The sequence below is a fragment of the Cebus imitator genome, unplaced genomic scaffold (genome assembly GCF_001604975.1).
Source record: "Cebus imitator isolate Cc_AM_T3 unplaced genomic scaffold, Cebus_imitator-1.0 Scaffold40, whole genome shotgun sequence".
NCBI classification, from domain to species: Eukaryota; Metazoa; Chordata; class Mammalia; order Primates; family Cebidae; genus Cebus; species Cebus imitator.
In genome coordinates this window covers 2,018,235-2,041,633 of record NW_016107355.1, presented here as the reverse complement: position 1 = coordinate 2,041,633, position 23,399 = coordinate 2,018,235, and the positions used below count along the sequence as shown (strand labels likewise).

General features: G+C 36.6%; 1 protein-coding gene across 1 annotated transcript in view; it reads right to left on the bottom strand.

Moving 5' to 3' along the window:
- NAF1 (nuclear assembly factor 1 ribonucleoprotein) overlaps positions 1-21,597 on the bottom strand; it is a 40,128-nt gene extending 18,531 nt beyond the window's left edge. Inside the window, exons 1-3 of the mRNA XM_017525986.2 lie at positions 21,028-21,597; positions 18,970-19,147; positions 3,019-3,112 (exon numbers count right to left, since the gene is read on the bottom strand). Coding sequence (XP_017381475.1) covers positions 3,019-3,112; positions 18,970-19,147; positions 21,028-21,392 — 637 coding nt within the window. The 5' untranslated portion in view covers positions 21,393-21,597. The remainder of the gene's footprint in view (positions 1-3,018; positions 3,113-18,969; positions 19,148-21,027) is intronic.
- Positions 21,598-23,399: the final 1,802 nt, after the last annotated feature.

Sequence of the window (23,399 nt, the reverse complement as noted above, 5' to 3'; positions counted from 1 at the left end):
AAAAAAAAAAAAGAACAGAAGAAGTAAAAGTGCTACAGCTCACAGTAATTTTTATCATTACATGAAAATTCCCTCCTCAAAAAGCAGAAGCATAATTTCCAAATCTCTAATTCTTTTAAATGACAAAAATGTTAAAAAATTGATCTACCATAACAAAGAGAAAATACACACACACACGCACACAAACACACACACACACACTTTGTGTCTGTCTCTCTCGCTCTCACTCACTCACTCGCTCAATAAATTTTTAGAAAATCAGAGCCACAAGTAAGAACATTCTGTTACATTACATAGGTAATGCCACGTCCACTTAGGGAATAAAATATAATAGCTCAGGTTATTAAAATTAATTCAAATAATTTCTTTTGTATTCCAACCAATTTTAACTTCAGGCCAGATGCAGCGGTTCACGCCTGTAGCACTTTGGGAGGTTGACTAGGAAGAATGGCTGGAGCCCAGGAGTTTGAGACCAGCCTGGGCAATATAGCAAGACCTCGTCTCTATTAAAAAAACAAAAAAGTCAGTACTTCTGAATTCCAAATATACACATAACCAACAGATCATGGGGCAACATTTTTTGAATTAAATCTGCTTCTGGAATAATGATGAAATATGGATTGATAACTACACTGAGCAATAACAGAATTCATTTTCAGTCATCGTTTCTTCCTAATCATCCAGAAGAGTCAAATTAATTACAGGAAAACTAAAAACCACCTAATCCAATGCCCTCATCTTATAGAAAGATAAGAAAATAAAGATTTAAGAAAGTCCTTTGTAACAATTAAGGCAAGGCCAATTCCATTATCACCAGAACCTTGACCTAGTTCCTATGCTCTTTCTGCAACACAACTGCGTTGTAATAAGACCCATTCTCTTATTACAATGATTCTGAGCAGCAGGCAATTTCAGGTAGATGGATACAAATTAACTCATAGGTTTGTACCATATTAATAAACATTTTCATATTTTAAAACTAACACTCTGAAAGAATGAACTAGGACAAGATCACTAATTTCATGACATCTCTCCACTTCTACCTATAAGAATAATATCTAATTAGTCCCATGGTTTTTTCCAAATTAAAACAAAATAAAAAAGGCATAGTTTGTAGGGCTACAGAATGCAAACCCAAATTCCCTCTTTTCATCTTTAGGTTCTTTGAATTCATAGATTATTTTTGCCTAATACTACTTATTTTTTCTTTTTGTGTAATTTGTTTCAAATAATATTAGATATTTTAGGCTTTCAAAACAGAGTAGGCAACAGTGGCATGTGCTGATTTTGACTCATTTTCTCTTTATTCCCATTAGTTTGAGAATTTTTTTAGTCTATGTTAGTTAAAATAGAATTGCTAAAAATGCAAAAAATGGGCCAGGTGCAGTGGCTCATGTCTGTAATCCCAGCACTTTGGGAGGCTGAGGTAGGCAGATCATGAGGTCAGGAGTTCGAGACCAGCCTGACAAACATGATGAAACCCTGTCTCTACTAAAAATACAAAAAAATTGCCAGGCATGGTGCCAGGCACCTATAATCCCAGCTACTCGGGAGGCTGAGGCAGGAGAACTGCTTGAACATGGGAGGCAGAGGTTGCAGTGAGCCGAGGTCACACCATTGCACTCCAGCCTGGGCAACAAGAATAAAACTCCATCTCAAAAAAAAAAAAGAAATCTGTATACAACAAGTCTAATAAATGTTTAAATCATACTATATAAGAAATTAGTTGCCTGTTTGATTTATCTTCACATATTATTAAATACCATAAGATAACTCTAAAACTAGTAAATGTAATGATTCCAGAATCATGGAGTTTTAATTATTATTTTTGAAAAAAGGGTTCACTTTAATATATTTTTATTAATAAAATGAAAAAGTATAAAATTATGTAAGTATTTATTTTTAAATATTGATACAGACACAGAAAAAAGTCAAAAGTAAAAGTCCCATTTCAACCACTGACTCATTATACAGCTGGTCCCAAGAGCAACTACCTTGAATTTTTCTATGTCCTTAGGTTCTGTGGAGGCTGGTAGGCAGTCTAGGCCCTCTTCACAGTTCCAAAATCCTAATACTTTGTCAGTGCTAAGTTCTATTCTCAGGCGTACCCTACTATGAGTTAACAGTACCTACATTAACAAAATCTCACATACCAACCTCACATGCTGGGTCTAAAGAAATCTAAAATATTAAGTTCTCTTATATAGCAGTTTCATATTTTGTGCCATTAATATATCAGTATTAAACCACTAAACTTTCTAACTTACATGTTCTTAAGACAAAATCAAAGATGGTGAGCAGAATGGCACCCCCAGATATCCACACTCTAATACCTGAATCTGTAAATACATTACATTTTTAAGAGCCTTTGCAGATGTGACTAAAGTTGAGGACCTTGAGATAGGGGAGATTATCCTGGATTATGCAGATACTCAATCTAAAAAGTCTCTGAAAGCAAAGAACCTTTCCAGATGTGGTTGGAGTGAGGTGAGACACTGGAAGAAGGCTCAGAGACAGACACTCCATTACTGGCTTTCAGGATGAAGAAAGAGAACCAAAAGCCAAGGAATGTGGGCAGGCTCAAGAAGCCAAGCAGAGCAAAGAAATAAGATTCTCCGCTAGTATCTACAGAAAATAACTCAGCCCAGTTAACACATTTGATTTTAGCCCACTGAGCCCCACATGAGAACTGTATGATAAATCTGTGCTGTTTTAAGGCACTATGTTTGCAGTAATTTGGTAGAGAAACATTAGAAAACTAATATATCAAACTAAAAGAAAATTCTGGAGGAAGTACGTCAGTAAAGCCAGACATTTAAATTTCTATGAAGAAACTCTATTTATGTATAATTTCAGTACATGAAAACTGAATTTTATCCCTTCAAACTATGACGTGTTAATTACATATTTAAAAAACAATTTACTAGTCAGAAAGCCACTGATTCAATTATTAGTGTGTGTTCAGATATAATTAATATTTTAATAAGATTCTTTTTATTAATAAAATTCTTTACATACCTAGTTGTTCAATAATACTTGAAACCATCCCAAGAGGCTTTAATTCAATATCTTCAGGCAGAATAATAGTGAGTTCTTCAACAGAAGGCAGTTCCTACAAAAAAAAAAAAAAAAAAAAAAAAAAGCATTAATCTTCCTCCAGCTTCAACAACTTAAAAAAGATAAGATAAATTTTCCATTTAAAGTGCTACACCTATCGGAAGATGTAACATTAAGTGCTTAGAGCATCTCTTTAATGTTATCCTTCCAGTGGTTGCAAAGACTTGTGACAGCACTTCTCTCACTCCAACACTTCTCCACCTAAGTGACTCCACATGTCTTAAGTACAAACCCCAAATTCAGTTATATTAAGAACACAGACGTAAGTACTGTTCTAGATTCTTTCAATCACATTTGAACAAGAGACTCTCTGCTTCCTATTAAAAAAAGGCTATTATCAGCCAGAGACATTCCATTTGAAAAGAAGTAATTCTACTGGTAACTACAATTTCTGTAGAAAAGCTCTTTTATCGGTCTTGTTAAATTGGTTAATTAATTAGTTTGACTGTGATTAAACAGTAGAACAAAGAAGCAGCAATCTTTGCTGGGACTGTGTGGAGAAGAGTTGAATGACTGGCCTCTTCAGGAAAAAGAAAAGGATACCTATTAGTGAAATACTAAAGTCCTGAAAAAAAGAATGTAGGCTTTAGCCTATAAAAACTGTGAAGGTATTGCTAGATACCTTCTTTCTCTAGGTTAAAAAATAAATTTCTTTACACCTAAAGATTTATCTTTTCTTATCCAGCTGCAAACTGCATCTCAGTTGCTATGGAAACTAGATACTGAAGTACAGATGAGGTTGAAGAGAAGTCTAAGAATACATCTGCCTTAGCCTTTAGATTAAAAACAGAACTTTCTGTTCTTGACCCCTGCTAAATGATATTAACTCTCAGAAGAAAGCTTCTCCTCAAGAAGGCTTGAAGTGCAAAGACCCTACCAATGGCATTTTAAGAGTTAAACTGAGTGAAGGGTAACTTTTAGAGTAATGTTGGAAAAGATGGAAAAATCTACATAATACGCAGTGTACTGCAGATGAAATCTTGAGTAATCATATTACCCCTATGGAAACTTAAACTAGGTTCTTACCAGAGTTGATAAGCAGACATCTAAAATACACTGCATCTGGAATATGCTATTTTCCGATAAAGGATAACTTATGGAGAGCAACACTATGGGTCTCAACCAACTGATGCAGAAGAAAGTCGGCAACGTGCCTTTGTATGGTTAGTCTCCCTGGTGTTAGAGGAAATTATTTTGTTTCATCCATCAGAAATTTTCTGAGTACTTTTAAGGAGAGAACAACCACTTGTCTTTTCATTATATTAAATGTAGAAAGCCTAATCTTGGGAAGAGCATGGTTTGAAAGTGGTTCATGTGTAAATCAGAATGGAGAAGGGAGTTTAGTTGTTAGAACAAACGAGACACTGAATAGCCTTTTCACAGAAGTTCTTAGCTAAAGAAATTTCAGACCTTGTTAAACACAAAACTGGATAATTATAATTTTGGGGGACTGCAGAGTAGAGAGCTTTAACGATATTTTAGAGGGCAACTGTGAGAGGAGTCTCACACAAATTCTGGTTCTGGGAGTGGTACCTCTTGTAAAGTGGCAAATGTCACTGGCTAATCCAGAAGTACAGTGATAAAATGTGTCCCATTGCCTAGCCAAATTATAAGATATAGAACAAAAATATCATTACTTTTGGATTGCAATGAAGCCTACTGGTTAAATATTCTCAAATAAACAAGCACTATTAAACCAGCATGAAAGGCTCCTGGTTTTGTATTTTCTATTATGAGGAATAAAGGCCCATGTAATGTAATATTTATTCTTTCATGTAAGCCTAAACTGATACTGTTTTGCTTCTGCTGTGGTTTAAGTATAAAAGTAAAACATGTTCCTATTTTGAAAAAAGGAAAAACTCAAGCAGTATGGAAGGATTCAAAGTAAAAAGCAAAAATTCCTCAACTCTATTCCTTTCAACTACCCAATTCCAAGCCACATAGATAGCTAATGTTATCTTTCAAATACATTTACTATGCAGATATAAATTTTAATTCTAACTTCAAAGTATTTTTCACTTAAATAAAATATCCACATTTTAATGGAACAAAAAAAAAAGAGCTCACATAGCCAAGACAATCCTAAGCAAAAAGAACAAAGCTGGAGGTATCACGCTACCCGACTTCAAACTATACTACAAGGTTACAGTAACCAAAACAGCATGGTACTGGTACCAAAACAGACATATAAACAAATGAAACAGAATAGAGGTCTCAGAAATACCACCACACATCTACAGCCATCCGATCTTTGACAAACATAGCAAAAACAAGCAATGGGGAAAGGATTCTCTAATAAGTGGTGCTGGGGAAACCTGCTAGCCATATACAGAAAACTGAAACTGGACCCTTTTCCCACACCTTATACAAAAATTAATTCAAGATGGATTAAAGACTTAAATGTAATGTAAGACCTAAAACCATAAAAACTCTAGAAGAAAACCTAGGCAATACCATTCAGGACATAGGCATGGGCAAACAGTTCATGATTGAAACACCAAAAGCAATGTCAACAATAGCCAAAATTGACAAATGGGACCTAATTAAACTAAAGAGCTTCTGCACAGCAAAACAAACTATCATCAGAGTAAACAGGCAACCTACAGAATGGGAGAAAAATTTTGCAATCTATCCATCTGACAAAGGGCTAATATCCAGAATCTATAAAGAACTTTAAATAAATTTACAAAAAAAGTGGGCAAAGGATATGAACTGACACTTCTGAAAAGAAGACAATTACACAGCCAACAAACATATGAAAAAAAGCTCACCATCACTGGTCATTAGAGAAAGGCAAATCAATCCCGCAATGACATATCATTTCATACCAGTTAGAATGGCAATCATTAAAAAGTCAGGAAACAACAGATGCTGAAGAGGATGTGGAGAAATAGGAATGCTTTTACACTGTTGGTGGGATTGTAATTAGTTAAACCATTGTGGAAGACACTGTGGCAATTCCTCAAGGATCTAGAACCAGAAATACCATTTGACCCAGTAATCATATTACTGGGTACATAACCAAAGGATTATAAGTCATTCTATTATAAAGACACATGTACACACGTTTATTGTGGCACCGTTCACAATAGCAAAGACTTGGTACCAACTCAAATGCCCATCAATGAGACTGGATAAAGAAAATGTGGCACATATACACCATGGAATACTATGCACCCATATAAAAGGATGAGTTCACATCCTTTGCAGAGACATAGATAACGGTGGAAGCCATCATTTTCAGTAAACTATCACAAGAACAAAAAACCAACCACTGCATTTTCTCACTCATAAATGGGAGTTGAACAATGAGAACACATGGACACAGAAAGGCAAAGATCACACACTGAGGCCTGTCAGGGGCAGGGGACTAGGGCAGAGTTACCGTTAAGATAAATATCTAATGTAAACGATGGGTTGATGGGTACAGCAAACCACCATAGGAAGTGTATACTTACGTGACAAACCTGCACATTCTGCACATGTATCTCAGGACTTAAAATACAGTAATTTTTAAAAATCCATATTTTAATACAAGGTACCCTTTTTACCTATCATACCCTCCACATCTTTCCATACCAAAACATAAACATATAACTAATTTTAACAGTTATGAATGTATTCCACTGTATTGGTGGTACTATACTACACTAGCCACCTGACACAACATGTATCTGCCCTTTTAGAATTTTTGCCACTACACACAATGATACATCAAACATTCTTCAACATATATCTTTGTGTAACTCCTGTGATAAATTAAAGTGGTCCTGATAGATTAAAACATACGAATGTTTAAAATTTTGACAGATACTGCTAAATTTCTTCTTAAAAATGTCACATCAATTCACATTTCCACAATGTATCAGAGGTTTCCCCACACCCTTGCCATTATTGATAAGTACACTTTAAATCTTTGACAGTTTTATGAGTATACGATAGTATCTTGCTTTGACAGGAATTTCTTCATTCATAAAGAAGAGTGAACATCCTTGCATGTATCCTGGCCATTTTTATGTGTGTTATGAATTGTTTCTTGTATAATGTGACACATTTTTGGAGGGCTTATCTTTTATTAATTTATTTTTTTAAAATTTGATTTTTAAGAACATTTGTCTTTTATCAAATATGTTGCAAATTATCCACTCTCTTACGTCCCAGAATGTTTTTTAGCTAAATGATTTAAACTAAATAATTTTGGTTGTCTAGTCAACCTTTGGCATTTTAATTTTTACGTAGTCAAGTATGTTATTTTTTTTTTTTTTTTGGCTTTTGAAACTTGTGTCACATTTAGAAAGGTCCTCCCTATCCGAAAATCACTTAAAATTCACTATTGTTTTCTTCTAGTTTCATTTTTTAAATATTTGGGTATTTGGTCCATTGACAATTTTACTCTTGTATAAAAGTGAAGCAGTGATTGACTTTATCTTTAACAAACTACTAGCCAGTTATCCTGACATGCTGTAGAATAATCCATCTTTTCTCTTAATAATTTGAAAAACAAACTTTAACATATACTAAGTACACTTATGTAGTTGGGTTTTTTACTGAACCTCCGTTCATTTTCACTGATCTAGTTCAGTGTCAGTACTAAACTATTTTAACAACTGTGGTTTTCATAAAACATTTCAATTGCAATGGCAGGCTAGTTTCTTTACTCACGCTAAAATATTTTTCCTCTTGGTATTTTTAACTGTTCTCACATGTTAGTCTTGCTAAACTTCCAGAACTATTTTGTCATACTGGTGTCATTGACTGAGATCACATTTAATTACAGCTGCCTTTATGAAGGGTCCTACACAGTGCTTAGGCTTATTTCACTCTACTTTATATATTACTTGATATAATAAATTCCTAGTTACTGAATATATTTTTCTGCTATTGCAAATAAACCTGAGTATTGCCTGAATGTAAGTATCATGCTGAAATTTACTTTTAGTAATTTTCTTGTATATTTATTATACAACCATATTTTCAAAGAGTAAGTTGTCCTTCTTTTTAATATTAGTACAACATGGCTTTCATTTTTCAGATGATATTGGTTGACAATTCCAGCATCTCAAATATGAAACAATTGTGATGACAGCAGACATATCTAATAGGAATGTTCCAAATCCTAAGCATAATGATGCACTTTTATTGGAACTTTCTTTTTAACGAGTTAAGAAAGCATCCATCTATTCCAATTCTAATAAAATTCTTGAAATCAGAAATAAATTGAGTTTTATCAAATGCTCTTTCATTATTTTGAGATCACTGTAACATAATTTTTTGTACGTTGAGCAGTTTAGTCTACAGGGTCTAATGAAGTCCTGATGTTCTGCTCTAAGGAATACTAGGAGACATCCAGTATGAGGAAAATAAGGAAAAATATATAAAGCCAGATTATTTGTAGTGTGGCAGGGACTCACAATTTTGGTCAAAAACAGTGTCTGGCAGGTCCTCTTAGTTCCTGTTGCTGTACTGTGTTTCCAACCTATGTACCAGAAGAATGAAAACTTTTGCCCACAAAGGGGAAGGTTCTCTGCTTTTGTGTAGAATCAAACTTAGGGGAAAACAAACAAACACTGTTCTCTGTAATCACCACTGTATTTCCAATACCCGTTCAGTGATCCTAGTACTCTGTAATATAGGAATGTACAGTTTCCTGAGCATTACTAAAAAAGGGTATGGTGGCAAGCACCTGTAATCCCAGCTACTCTGGAGGCCGAGACAGGATCTGAACCCAGGAGGTGGAGGTTACAGTGAGCCAAGACTGCACCACTGCACTCCAGCCTGGGTGACAAGAACAAAACTCTGTCTCTAAAAAAAAAAAAGACCAATGAAATCTCACTCCAAATACTCCACAAAACATAAAAGGTATATAAAAAGTACATAGTATATACAAAACATGTAAGAGATAAGTAAACCAACTTTGTACAATTCCAGATTAAGAGTCTGTTAGAGTCTGCCTTTGAAAGTCCAGTTAAATGAAGCCATATATATTCATTTTGAGAAAGGCACTGAATTAAGGGAAACCAGATCTATTTGTTTCTTTTAAATTAGCAAGCTGAGAGGAGGACAAAGAGAGAAAAAAAAACCAAACTCAAACAAGAAGGCACCCAAGAGACGTGCTTTCCATGAAAAATGTTGGCAGGTTCAGAGAACTTAAAAAGGTTTGAAATGGACAGATCTCTGAAAGGTTCTAAAAGCAATTTCCTTTGGAACATGTCAGACAAGGTAATAGAAGATTTTTGTCTTGATGTATGAATGCCAAATGTCATCATCTCTTTCTCAACTAGCAGATTTAATGTACTGTATCATTACTAAGCCTAGTCATCCTTTATCAAACTATCCTGCTGCTTTGCTTTTTTCTAAACACATTGTTGTCTAACATTTCTATATTTACTTCATGCCCATTTCTCTAACTAGACAATAAAACCAACCACAACTAGGACCTTTTTAGTCCTAAACATAACTAAGAACTACTTAGTCTTGCTCATTGCTATAGTACCCAAAAGATGGCTAATGCATAGCAGGCATTTAGTATTAATATATATTTATTAAATGAACTCATCTACCTCATCAGTTCAACTTTAACAAAAATCTCAGAAGTCAGTCTTTTTCAGCCTGAGCAGAAATCAGCTAATGAAAATATAACCTGATATAGAATCCTCAAATAATGAGAAAGACCTGAACCTAATCTCAAAAATAAAATTTAAAAGCCAGGCTTCCAAGGAAGCTTAACTGCCTAGGATTGATGCATAGATACCTCTGGGTTGCAGCAGTGAACACTAATACAATTACAGAGTAACACTTGATTCCCTGATAACACAGCTGCTGCTCCTCCTATGATAATGACTAAATCCCAGATACATAATCTCCTTTGGGGAATAAAAAATCAATCACTTTGCTTTTCCACGTATCAGGGAAGGATGTATATGTGTGACAGAAAAGAGAAACACACTAACACAATCCAATAAGGGGGAAAATATGGCCAGAAAACATACTGTGAGATATTACCATTTTGGCAGTGCACAAAAGATACAAAGAATCAGAAGTAAAAGGCATACTAATAAACTGAAAAAATTGAAGGTAGAGGTGATAAAAGAGGCCTGGGATAGAAACACCTTCTTCAACACAAACCAAGGGTCCTAAAAATAAAAGACAAAGCGATTTAGTGCAGATTAATTTATCAGCCTGGATTATTACCCCACAATCCTTGTTAAAAGAATGGTAAGTAGACAGGAAAGACTTTTTATTTTATTTACTCAATATTAGCTACAAATTCAAATTTAATTCATTAAAATTAAATAAAATTTAACACTCAGTCTTCAGTCACACTAGCGACATTTCTAGACAGCACAATACAGACATTTCCATTACTGGAGAAAGCTCTGTTACACTGCTTTACATTCTCACACATCAAAAAAGCCCTCCATTACAAAACATATACCCAGGTATTAATAATATCAATTTATTTCTGGCCTTAATACAGGTATAATTTTAAGACCACATTTCAACAGCATGTACCATATTACTAACAAAGTCTTAATGCTAACCTGAATACTCGGGAAATGAAGATTTGTGATAAATCTACATTTTAATTTTATTGTTTTCCAAAATTAAAATGCAACCAAAAATCTATTCTGGATGTACGTTACCTGCGGTAAGAAATAATTGTTTCATCATGCAAATAAAATTATGATCATAAATGTTTACTAACAAAAAAAAATCAAAGAACAGGAGAAAGTTTTTCTGTACCCATTTATTCAAGACTTCTATACATAACAAAGGGTAGGAAAGGAAAGGAAAAAAACTATTTCATTCACATCATTAGCAAATGAAAAGGTTGCATGGAAATAAAAATCCCCAAATAACACAGCACTTGGCACATCAACTACTAAAATCCAACCTATTAAATAAACTCGATCATTTAGTTTCTATACATTACAGAGTTCCAAGTCAAAGCCTTTATTGAGAGCCAATATAATCCAAGCAAATACAATTTTTAAAAGCTGACATTAGATGATACATTTACCCTTCACTTTGAGAGAATATGTTACATAATTATTATTCAGGAACCAAATAATGAGAAGGTCCAAATGACCAGATTCTAATGTTGCTATGCAGGTCTCCACAAATACTAAAAACACAGCAGTTTAGCATGTACTTATTAATAGTTCAGAATCTGCTCCTCCCCACTTATATGACTTCAGACAAGTCTCTTTCTTTCTGGTTTCATTTTTCTTATCTACGAATAGTAAGGAAACTGAGCAAAAGTTCTAAACAGTTGTACAAATAGTTAATAACAATTTAAATGTCCAGTTGCATGTAATCAAAAAGACAACACATTAATATAGAAATTACATGCTAGATTTGAACAAAAAATTACTGTCCTCTGTGATAGCAGATACTCATAACCATGGCACTAAAGAAATGGAAGATCCTAACCAGACTTCAGGAATATCCATGAAAGAGCAATTATTGTCTATGTTGTAAAATTATTATATTTTAATTCTCTAACATCTGTACGGCCTACAAGGGTAATCAGCTAAGCAAAATATTCAAAAGAGTAACATCAAAAATCCATCCTATTAAAAATTAAGTTATAGACCTATCAGTCAAAAAATGAGTGCCTAAAACTTTCAATGCAAAAATAGAAGGAGGTAATATGTCAAAAGCGGCCCTCTGAAAAGATAACACTTAAAATTTACAACACCCTTGACTTTTCTAGCATTTGTGAAGGCTTATGGAGCAAAAAAAAAGGAGTATCAGTAATTTGATGACTTTCTAAAGCAAAATTATCTAAAGAACCTTCAGTTGGATTTTCACTCACAAATATAGCAAAAGGATAGCAGAGGTTGGTAGGGGAAGGAATCAAACATTCCAAATGAAAACTAATCCTTTTTGGTGTCAATTTGGAGAAAATTGAGAAAAGTGAGGAAGGCGGAATGAAATTCTTTAACCACTTTTCTCATGTTACCCAACATAGGACATGCATGTGGCAGCCAATTACCTGATGCTATTAGGTGAGCCTTCACAGATATGGTTGGAAAGTAGGATCCAATCTCTGGAGTACTGAGAGCCATGACTGAATTTTTTTTTCTCTATAGCTGGTAAAACATTGGAAAAAAAAATGAATTAGGTCTGTATACTTTGTGTCAACTATGACCATACTTAACATGTAGTCTAATTCATTAACTTCTTCAGGAGAAGTAATTTTACAAGTTTCCATGGAACTCAGCTATTTATCACCAGTAAGCGTTAGTGCCCTCATTACCCTATTGCGTATGACAGTAAACTTAAGACTCAGACAAGCCAATTAAAAAATGAGGGTCAACACTTCCTTGAAGTGTCTTGATACTTTTTTTTTAAATGAATACATTATCAACCTGTTTTTCTCTAAAATTACTGTTAGAGAAACAAAGTTCATAACAACACCTTCAAAATTTGATTTTCGTAAATATAAAACTGAAAGAAAACTATAATCCATCTCAATAAGGAAAAAATCTCCGGCAATGAATATAATTCTAAGCATCTTTTATGTTAATTGAGTCCATATTTCATCAACTTTAAGACACTGATTTTATATATCCCTAAGATAAAAGGACTGGCAAATGACTGCAAAATGCCATAGATTATTGGCCTGATTTTTTCAAAAATCCTTATTATTTAACTGATACGGGGAATAAAACTGTCATCTGACAGGCTTGGTCCTTTCCTTGGCAAAGTTTACAATTGTTCCTTTCCAATCTATTGTTCCACCTCAGTTCAAGCCACGACGCCTTCCTTAACCATTGCAGTACAAGTTACCTCCCCTTCCACTCAATCCTATCACTTCTTGTGTGCAGTACTTATCTGACATTCAGCCATTAACTCTCTGGTGTTACTTTGCTTTCAGCTAAACTGCGTATGCTCACTCTCTAGTTCTAGTGCTCTTCCAGACATCTGTCTTTATCTTCTACAGCAATTAGCAGAATTGACTTATTGAAAACTACTGAGGAATGGGGGATTCTAAAAAATTGAATGTTTCTGTGTAATAATAATTATATATGTATATATACAGGACATATATGGATACTCTACTGAATAAAACAGTACTTATTTCATGTTTACGGATCATTCATGCCTCATGTAAGCTTTATTGAAATAATTCTATAAAATGAAATACAAAACTTTAATTAAAAAAAAAAAACCCAAGTATTATTTTTGAAGAACACTGAATATTAATGAAAAATGATATCTTTTAAGTATATAAACCATTGTTTAAATAACAAGCACTTTGGAAAGAATGTTAGTGCTAGCGAAGTGTATTCTAAAATAGAATTTAACAGTTCCAAATATACCTACAGTCATAAAAGCCTAAGTTAAAAGAGGCCTTCATTCAGGACAAAACTTATAAACCAAGTTAGGCCTTGAAAACAATATATTCAATCAATAACTACTAAGTGTAGACCAAGATGCAATACAATTTCATATATGATGGGAGATCAAATAGGCACGAAATATTCTACTGCAACTTCTAACCACTTGAGGTGGTTCAGATATTTCCATATACGCATGTTAGGACATTTTAGAACGTGTTCACACTGCTACAATCAGGAGAATAGAATGTACTCAACCTAACTACCAAATGCACTTATCTTATAAAATAAGCAGTCACCAAAGTATGATGGCTAAATTTCCCCCAAAATTGCCAACGAGTGTTAATTTTTTTTTCTTGGTCATGCTATAGTATATGCCTAGATACACATTACTATCCCTATTGAAGTGTTATCTGTTTCTTATCTCCATAAACATTGTGCTTATAATTTTAAAATGTTACGTCAAGCCTTTCAGGCTTTCAGAAAAAAATGGGCACTAATTTATAAAACTCATTTCTGATTAAAACCTTAAAAATCATAATCCCAAATGTTTTTATGGCTCTACATTTTTAATTACACTTGATACATTTGAATGAAGAGTTCAGGGCATAAACTGCTAAAAAAAAATTGTCAAAAAGAGCCTCAATTTTCCAATTCATTGAAACACTGACTACATCCCACGTGGCTGAATGTAGTTCCAAAGTTGTAATATGTATGCTGCATTACAGTGACTGTGTAGGTTATATATAAACTTTCTGAGCATTAAAGAAGAGTTTATGTTTAAAAAAGCAATTTTATCTGGTTAAACTTACATAACTGTCACATGAAGAGAGCCGCTTAAGACTCTTCTTTTTCACTGCCACTATAGCTCACTAATTCCTCTTTTATTCTCTTCCCCCTTACCATACCCTCCCATTAAAAAATTACATCTTTTCTAAGGTTTAAGAATAATCATAAAGTTACTTCACTGTAGTTCTCTTATACCTAAAGATCTGCATTGTACATAGATCACAGAGATCTAACAACCCACAATGCAAAGAGTTAAAAGATAGATCCAGAGAGGTGACATTCCTGCTTGAGGCACAGACTAAAGGGAGGTAAAAGTTAAGTCAAGAATGCCTGAGTGACAAGAAACTGCTAGAAAACACTTTAGAAAGTTGTTAGACATAAAATTGGGTTAAACTGCGCTAAATTGGGCATGTCTATGTCCAGATCTCTGAAGGTCCAGCACGAATTCTAATATTGGTTTTAACTGTTTGACACATTTTAATTTGTGTATACCTTTTAGCAAAGGCAATATGGACAGAATACTTCATTAATTTTCTTCAGAATTTCATTAGATAGATAGTTAAATTAACAGACCACATGGAGCTTGAAGATCCATCTAGCTAAGATACACACAATCTCTGCTGCCTAAGAATCTAAGTAACATATCAGGAGGCCTGAACAAAACGGCACATACCAATGCAGCTCCAGGGGAAAAAGTTGCAAAACAGAGTGTTAGTGAGAATAGGACTATTATTGGCTCTAAAAAAAAAAACAATAACAAAAAAAAAAAAAAAAAAAAAAAAAGATAAGCTAAATAGTGGACATGCCTGATGACAAAATTATAGATGTAGAAAGGGAAATCAAAATTTCCTGGAACAAAACAAAAAGACAAAAAGAGTATGTGACAGAAAGTGAAGAAAAATGAAGGAAAGATCCAAGAAACCTAACAGATATTCCTATGACAGAATTGCCAATTATCTACCCATTATTCTTTCTCCCCATCTTCATTAAGAACAGAATCTTGTTCTGATAAAGAAGGCAATATGTAGGTATACATTCTCAAGACTCTCCCTGCAGGTGAGGTAGCATCTAGCTCTGGCCAATGACAGGTAAGTGAAGCTAGGTAAGGTTTCCAGAAAAAATTCTTTCTCTTTCTTTCTTTCCTTTTTTTTTTTTCTTTCTTCCTTCCTCTTCTTCCTCTCTTTCTCTCTTCCTTCTTCCCTCCTTCCTTCTCCCTTCCCCCTTCCCTTCCCTCCCGTCCTTTCCTTTCTCTTTCTTTTCTCTTTCCTCCCTTCCTTCCCTCACCCCTCCCCTTCCCCTTTCCCTCCTATCTTCCTTCCCTCCTTCCCTCCTTCCTTCCTTCAGTCTCACTCTATTGCTCAGGCTGGAGTGCAGTGGCATGATCTCGGCTCACTGCCACCTCTGTCTCCCAGGTTGAAGCAATTCTCCTGCCTCAGCCTCCTCAGTAGCTGGGATTACAGGTGTGCAACACCACACCTGGCTAATTTTTTTTGTATTCTTAGTAGAGATGGGGTTTCACCATGTTGGTCAGGCTGGTCTCGAACTTCTGACCTCATGATCCACCCACCTAGGCCTCCCAAAGATTTTTTCAAGGGAAGAAGCATAGCTGGCATGCCCCTTAGTGTCTCTGCTCTTCCCACTTCTTCCTTCTTGAAATGTGTATAGGATGCCTAGAGATGTATAGGATAAAAACTGCCCTGAGTTGAAGACTTCAACTTTCAGATGGAAAGGACGCACTAAATGCCAATGAAGNAGCTAAACAACAGGATTGTCCCAAAAGTAAGCAGAGAAATACAACACTAATTAGCCAGTTCACAGGATATGAAAAGCAACAGATGCCATATTTAGAGCCAGAGATACAGAAATTCATGTATAAACTGAATTAAAAAGATAAATCTGGCCAGGTACAGGCTCACGCCTGTAATCCCAGCAGTTTGGGAGGCTGAGGCGGGTGGATCACCTGAGGTCAGGCGTTCAAGACAAGCCTGGTCAACATGGCAAAACCCCATCTCTACTAAAAATACGAAAAAAGTTAGCCGGGCGTGGTGGTACATGCCTATAATCCCAGCTACCTGGGAGGCTGAGGCAGGAGAATCACTTGAACCCAGGAAGCGGAGGTTGCAGGGAGCCAAAATCTCACCACTACACTACTGGGCAACAACAAAACTCCATCTCAAAAAAAAGCAAAAAGATAAATCTACAGATAAACAGAGGAAGCCAGCCAATAATGAAAGACTAAAACAACATACAGAGAATTGTGAGACTATCCAAGAGGGCATGTAAAAGAAACAGTGTGACTAGCCCTCATAGCTGCCTTAGTTCCCAGCTGCTTTCAAATAAACCTCCAGTCTCTGTTCCCCATAACGAGTCTGACATAAGTCACACATGATAACCACTTCCAAGTATTTCCCTTTCCCTCTATAGAGTATAACCTGTTATTACTGTCTGCCCAGCATCCCGTTTTGGAATGAATATAAGCTCCCTTTCCTGTGAAAGATAAAACATTCCGTGTGGTTTATATAGGGCTGATATCACATCCAACACCCCATCCTTCTCATAATACATACGCATTCCCACTCTTTTTCTGTCTAGCCCATGTGCTCTTTCAAGCGTTCATTTTCCTACACATGCTCTCTTCACTCTCTCCTACACGCTCACCTACACAAACAGGAGTGACTATGTGACTCACAGCCAAGCAATCTGAATACCCATTCCACTAGCCTCAATGATTTGTTCAAGGCTGTGTAACAGACCACAGGCCCGCAAAAGTCATCTCCATCACTTTCGTGCAAAAGTCTATCAGTGGTCAAACTGCCAGCCCTGAGAAACAGACAAAGAGGCAGACTGCTAACACACTACCTACTTGTGACTATATACTATCCTTGGAACTTAGGACAAAGCCATTCTTTTCCCTTATACTTAAGATTTGAAACCCTGAAGAAGTCCTAATATCTTCAAGACCTGTAAGCCAGAGATTTAGGGCAGACTGGGGAACTCATCCATTCCTTTACCTATCTCTAACAGCAGAGTAGTCTGAAGGACTTCTAATAAGTTTCCCAAATAAAGACTATAAATCGCCTCTTCCATCATTCCCAAAGAGCTGTTGAAATGGTCACAACCCACCATTCCAAGTTTGAAAAGCTAACAACATTCACATGAAATTTTGTCTTTTGAGGCAAACATACACTTACACAATTCAACAGCACTTAAGCAACTAAATGTATTTGTCTCCACTTGATTTACTGTCTGTGTCCCGCCATTAGTCACTATGAGAGCAGAAATTGGATTGGTCCTGTTTTCAGCCCCTGGCAAATGGCAGATGCGCTATAATAATTTCTTAAAGAATAAATATAAAATGCCTATGCACACACTCATTCTATAATCACATATTACTCTGGCCTGAGAACCCATTATCTGTAAGGTACTCTACTAGGCGCTATCGGAGTTGAAAGGACCACATATGAACTCAATCATCAAAGAACTTGTACCTGGACTCTTTGTGGCCACAAATCCTTTTTGATCTTCTGATGAAAACGGGGGCATTTTGTCTAGAAAAATACCTAAACAAATATGCTAAGACTTCGTCTTAAATTTGAAGAAATTCTTAAGGTAAGAATTCCAGATCTAGTAAGATAAGACAATCATATGTATGCATTTACAGAAGTACTGTGGTCTTTTCTTTGTTGATTATTGTACTCTAATAAGGAACTTATGTAGAAAGATGATCAAGAGACAAGGAAGTAAGACCAAACAAGTCTCCTACTTTCAGAAAATAGCTGTAAGTTGGGAGCCTTTATATACAAAGACCACTAAGAAACACCAACGTATCTGTAGCATGAAAACATGAGCCAGTGATGAAGTTGCAAACAAATCCCAAGGTTTTCAATGTATAAAGCGTAAGTGAGACAGAAAACTTCTTGTTATGAGTAGAGAAAAAGACAAATAATTAACACTGGTAGAATCCATTCATAACAAAAGGCTCTGGAGTCCTGTAGGCTTTATTTTTTCAAATGTTGCATTAAGCTATCTCAACAATTTAAGTGTTATATAATAATTATGATTGGTGATCATTAAATATTTTTAAAGTATTAATAATTAAAAGTACATGCAGGGGTGGAAAAAAAAAACAATGTGGTAACATAGCCTACATTCTGAAATTCTTCTGAGACGCCTTTCCTCTTGGGTCACAGGTTTCAGTCAGACTAGTATCATCCTCCCAAGGATAGTTTACAGCACAGGAGGATGTAACCTTTAATAGTTAACTTTGCAAACCAAACCTATCAAGTGCCAATAAATACCATTCTATAATTAACTATAATAATAAAAACACTCCAAAAACTTCAAGTAAACAGGAATCCTAACAAGCTCAACCCTTTGAATTTCACTTTCTACTTCTCTAAATGCAATCAATAAATTTTCTGACTTGTAGACAAAAAAAAGCAACTCTATCTTCTTTAGAGAATGCAAAAAAGTGGAAAGTTCAAAGCTGAAGTTGATGCCACAATCAGAACAATTATCAAATATGAGAGTCAGAAGCAACCTTAAAATTATCCAGATCACTACTCTCTTTTACATAAGAAAGCCAAGACATGGCAAAAGCCATGCCCATTAAGCTGAGAATGGACTTCTAATTTATGGAGCAGATATAGGCAAAATTAGATCAGTATCGGTACCAGAATATATTTTAAAACATTCAAACTAAGTACTAAGTACTTACGTTAAGAAGTAATTCATCTTTTGTTTTAAGAGGAAAATTCTTATTTTCCTTCTCAACTTGTAAATCATCCTCTCCATCTGACAGCACTGGAGGAAGTGATACACAAGAGGAAGAAGAGGAAGATGATGAGGAAGATGAGGAGGAAGATGATGAGCTTGAACTATCTGAATCTGTTTCACTGTAGGGAAGAAAAAAGTTAAAAAAATAGTACAGTATTATTATAATGATATTAAAATAAGATTATTCAACTAAGAAATATCATCTTTACTATATCTTTACTATTGCTGTTCTAATTCAAAAGTTAGCACCTCAAAGCTGATACTGTATTGGGAGAATAGTCTTGAGTCTACCAGTAACATTTTCCAACCTCTGCTATAACTCAGATCCTCTTATGACAATAGTCTCACATATCATACACCTGTCTAAGTATAAGCAAGCATGTGACAAATCACCAACAAAAGGGAACAAACTCTGGGCATGGCACCTCACTTAGGCACCAATAACCAGATCGCTTAATTGCCAATGAGTTTCTTCTTAATCTACAGACAACTTGGGGAATCCTCAGTTACTAAATTATGTGGACCATTCCATTTTCTGAAAACTCACTTGGTCCTTATCTTCCACAGAAATTATCGTTAACAGCAACCACTGTCTCAGTTTAAATTTTGTTTGTTGGCTCCCCACTTCAAGCCCTTTTATGTACTATTTTTAGGGGTTCTCTGACTTCCTCCTCTTTCTGCATTACTTCCATGGATAATCCCATAGACGTTAATGATTTCAATCATCATCCATGTGACATTAACGCCTAAATCTTCAGCTAGGACATCTCTGAACTCCATACCCAATCTATTGGCCACCTTTGTATGAATGGCCTATACATACCACACTTGCAGCAAGTTAAAACAAGGAAAAGTGCATGATCCTAACTAAACCTGCTTCTCCCCTTCAGTTTCCATTTGATTTCACTGCTGATAACAGGCAAAAAGTTGTATCCCTTTTGATTTTTTCAAATATTTGGTATTCTCTGCCATCACCCACAAAGAAAGTCATTAGTGGTATCTTGACACTAAGTTGGCCTATTATGATGCTATATTCCTTCTGCTTTCAAAACTTATCCCCAAATCGTCCACCACTTACTTTTCTTTGCTAGTAAAATGAACTCTGAAATCCCACAAAATGATCACACTGCAATCTTAGTACTGCCAAGAAATCCAACCTTGTTTACAGTTACTTCCCCCTCCCACTGTACTTCATACCCTCTCCTTCTACTCAAATATTTCAGCCTTCTCCACTCTCCCTCTTCACTGAAGACCTTCCTGAAAACTAAACTTCTCACTTCCTCACCACGTGTCTGCTATTAACCTGTTTAGTACCCCACTCAACTCACTCAACTATTTGTGGACAATGTTCAGTGTGGTTTAGTAATACCCAAATGCTGGAGTTCTCTCCAGCCCAAAGGTCTCGTATTTAAAAGACAGAAGTGGGGGAAGGGGAAAAGGCTCTCATAGAACGTAAAGCATAAAATACTCCTAAATAACACTGTTTAGCTACTTTCATGAACACGTGTTACCTACAAGGACTCTCTAAATTAACGTAATTATCAAGAGTCAGCTCTGAAACAAAATAATCCTTTTTCTGATTCTCCATGTATCTGGTTCAAAAAACAAGGCCGAGAAGTGATGGAAAAAAAAATCATATTTGTCATAAAACTCAATTATAACCACAAAAGTACAGTCTAAACTGAATAGTTACGGAAATAACCTAAGATCCTCGAATTTTCTAAAACTGATACGATCTATACATGGGACCCTTCAGGTAACCAAATTTAAGAAAGAAGTGAGAACTGATCACTAAGCTCAGATTCACCACGCGACCTGCTGAAAGAGGCAGAGAATAAAGGGCAGTCAGAGCCAATACGTCAACACGTGCGCCCGGAGCATCAGCGACCTGCCCACCCGCCAGGGCCCACACGGGCAACCTCTAGGCTCCTAGGCCCCGGCTTCCCCCGCCTGTCCTACAAGACCTCTCCCGCAGCTCCGGGTCCTGTAGGCACCCGACCTGTCCGAGTCCGACTCCGACTCCGAGGTCTCCAAGGGGTCCGGAACCCGCGCAGGCTCTGCGGCTCCCGGGGAGGTGACGCAGTCCCCGCAGGCCGGCGATTCAGCTGGCGGCTGCGGCTGCGGCGCTGGGGTCCCGGCCGGGACGGGGTTCAGAAAGGGCTGCAGTGGCTGCTCCCCGGCAGGCTTAACCTCCACGGTCTGCTCAGTGTGCGGGGACCCCTCACGCGACTGTAGCGGCGGCTGTGTCCCTGGCGTAGGAGTAGAGCCCGGAGACGCCGCCGCTGGACCTTCGCCAACCGCAAAGCCGGTGCCATTGAATTTCAGAGTTTCCAGCTGAGCGGCAGCGGCCTCCACTACCTCCATCGCACCGCGCCAAGAAGCCGAATCGGCCTAAGGACTTGGGCCAGAGGACAACCTCACGGCTCTCTCCACAAATAAAAGAACTTAGGCTACCAGAGCAACAGTGCCCCGACCCAACTTCCCGCGTTTCTCAGGTAACTACATGCGGAGGGACCAGAAGACACGCCCCCGCCGTTTACGCAGCGGCGTTTTCCGGAGAGTGTGACGTATGTGGCGCGACGGCGCTCACCCGGGACGGGACGCATGCGCCGGACCTTCGGCAAGCAGTGCAGGGGAGGCCCTGAATCGGCCGTTTTCACTGCGTCATATAAACCATGCAAGGCCTGAAGGCCGGGATTTCCTGTTGCTGGATGTGAACCAAATCTGCTCGAAGCGCCAGAGTGAAGCAGGGATTATACAACAGGGGAGATGCCTGAAGAATGCTAGGTTCTGTACATCAGAAACTTGAGCCAGGAAGTCTTGACAAACACCAGTAACTTCATGAAAGTTAAATGAAGTTGATCCATCGATAGATCCATCTATAGGCAGCGCATTAACCATTTATTTAAAAACTGTAACTACAACTATTCCATTTTCCTTTCGCCAAAATACCCTCAAAGAGAGCAGTAATGGACGAAATTTTGCTGTTAATGTTACAGTGATGTCTATATCATACTTGGGACTGTTTCGTAGAAAGGAGAGATGAGACTGAAATGTACTCACTTAATATTGGAAACCACTAATCTAAGTTGTGAAAAGAGCAAGCAAAAAACAGTTCTTAGGACTGAAGAAGAGATCAGAATTTTCTGGTTTCCTAATTAGGTCTTCAATATGATGAATCAGTACCTGTATAATAATAATTATCATTGGTACCATTTGTTAAACATGCATGTGTTCTTGTTTAGCCAAGAACTGTGCTAAAGATTTTAGAAATTATTCACTGAGAATTTACTGTGCCATCTACAATAGTAGATCTTTGTAGAAATGCGAGGCAAGTGTAGTAAGTAAGGTTTTAAGAAGCTTACAATCTACTTGAAGTAGAGAAGGGCAATGCCCAGGAGATAACTAGAAAGATATTTGAAATATGAAATAGAAAATCCAAGTGCAGCAGAAATGGGAAGTTAAGTAGGATTGGTAGGCTATACCATGGAAATCCTCCAAAGTGAAGAGGAATTTAAACTTGGGTTATATGTAGCACAATGATTAAGCAGAGCTCAGAGTTTTCAGCTAAAAAGACCTGTGTTCAGCCCTCAGCTCTACCATCTGTCATTGGTGTAACTGTGACTTTGAGCAGGTAACCTAAATCTTAATTCCCTTATTTGTAAAATAAAGATAAAAATACTAACTACCATTTTGTCATTGGTGTAACTGTGATTTTGGGCAGGTAACCGAAATCTTAATTTCCTTATCTGTAAAATGGAGATAAAAACACTATCTCATTTAGTTCATGTAAGCATTAAGTAAGTTACATATAAGGGAATGGAATGTCATACATTCAGTGTGCAAAAATACTTGGAAAAGGGAACAATGTATGAACTCACAAATGAAATATTTCATTGACAATGATCTTGCAAAGACATGCAGTACAGATTTGAGAAGGGAAGACATTTGAGCCAGAATTATTCTCCAGCCAGTCACTTTGTTGCATTTTTCCAAGAATTAGGTGATAAAAGTCTGAACTAGGGTTAAAGTCAATGAAATAGAGTAAAAGAAGTCCCCAGTATCAGGAGAAGAATAAAAGTACTCTAAAATTTCTGACCAAGTAAATTAGAAAGACGTTGGTATTACCAATAGAAATGGAGAAGTTGGCCAGGTACAGAGCCTCACACCTGTAATCCCAGCACTTTGGAAGCCAAGGCTGGCAGATCACCTGAGACCAGGAGTTGGAGACCAGCCTGGCCAAGATGGCAAAACTCTATCTCTATTAAATATACAAAAAATTAGCAGAATATGGTAGCAGCCACCTGTAATCCCAGCTACTTGGGAGGCTGAGGTAGGAGAATAGCTTGCACCCAGGAGGCAGAGGTTGCA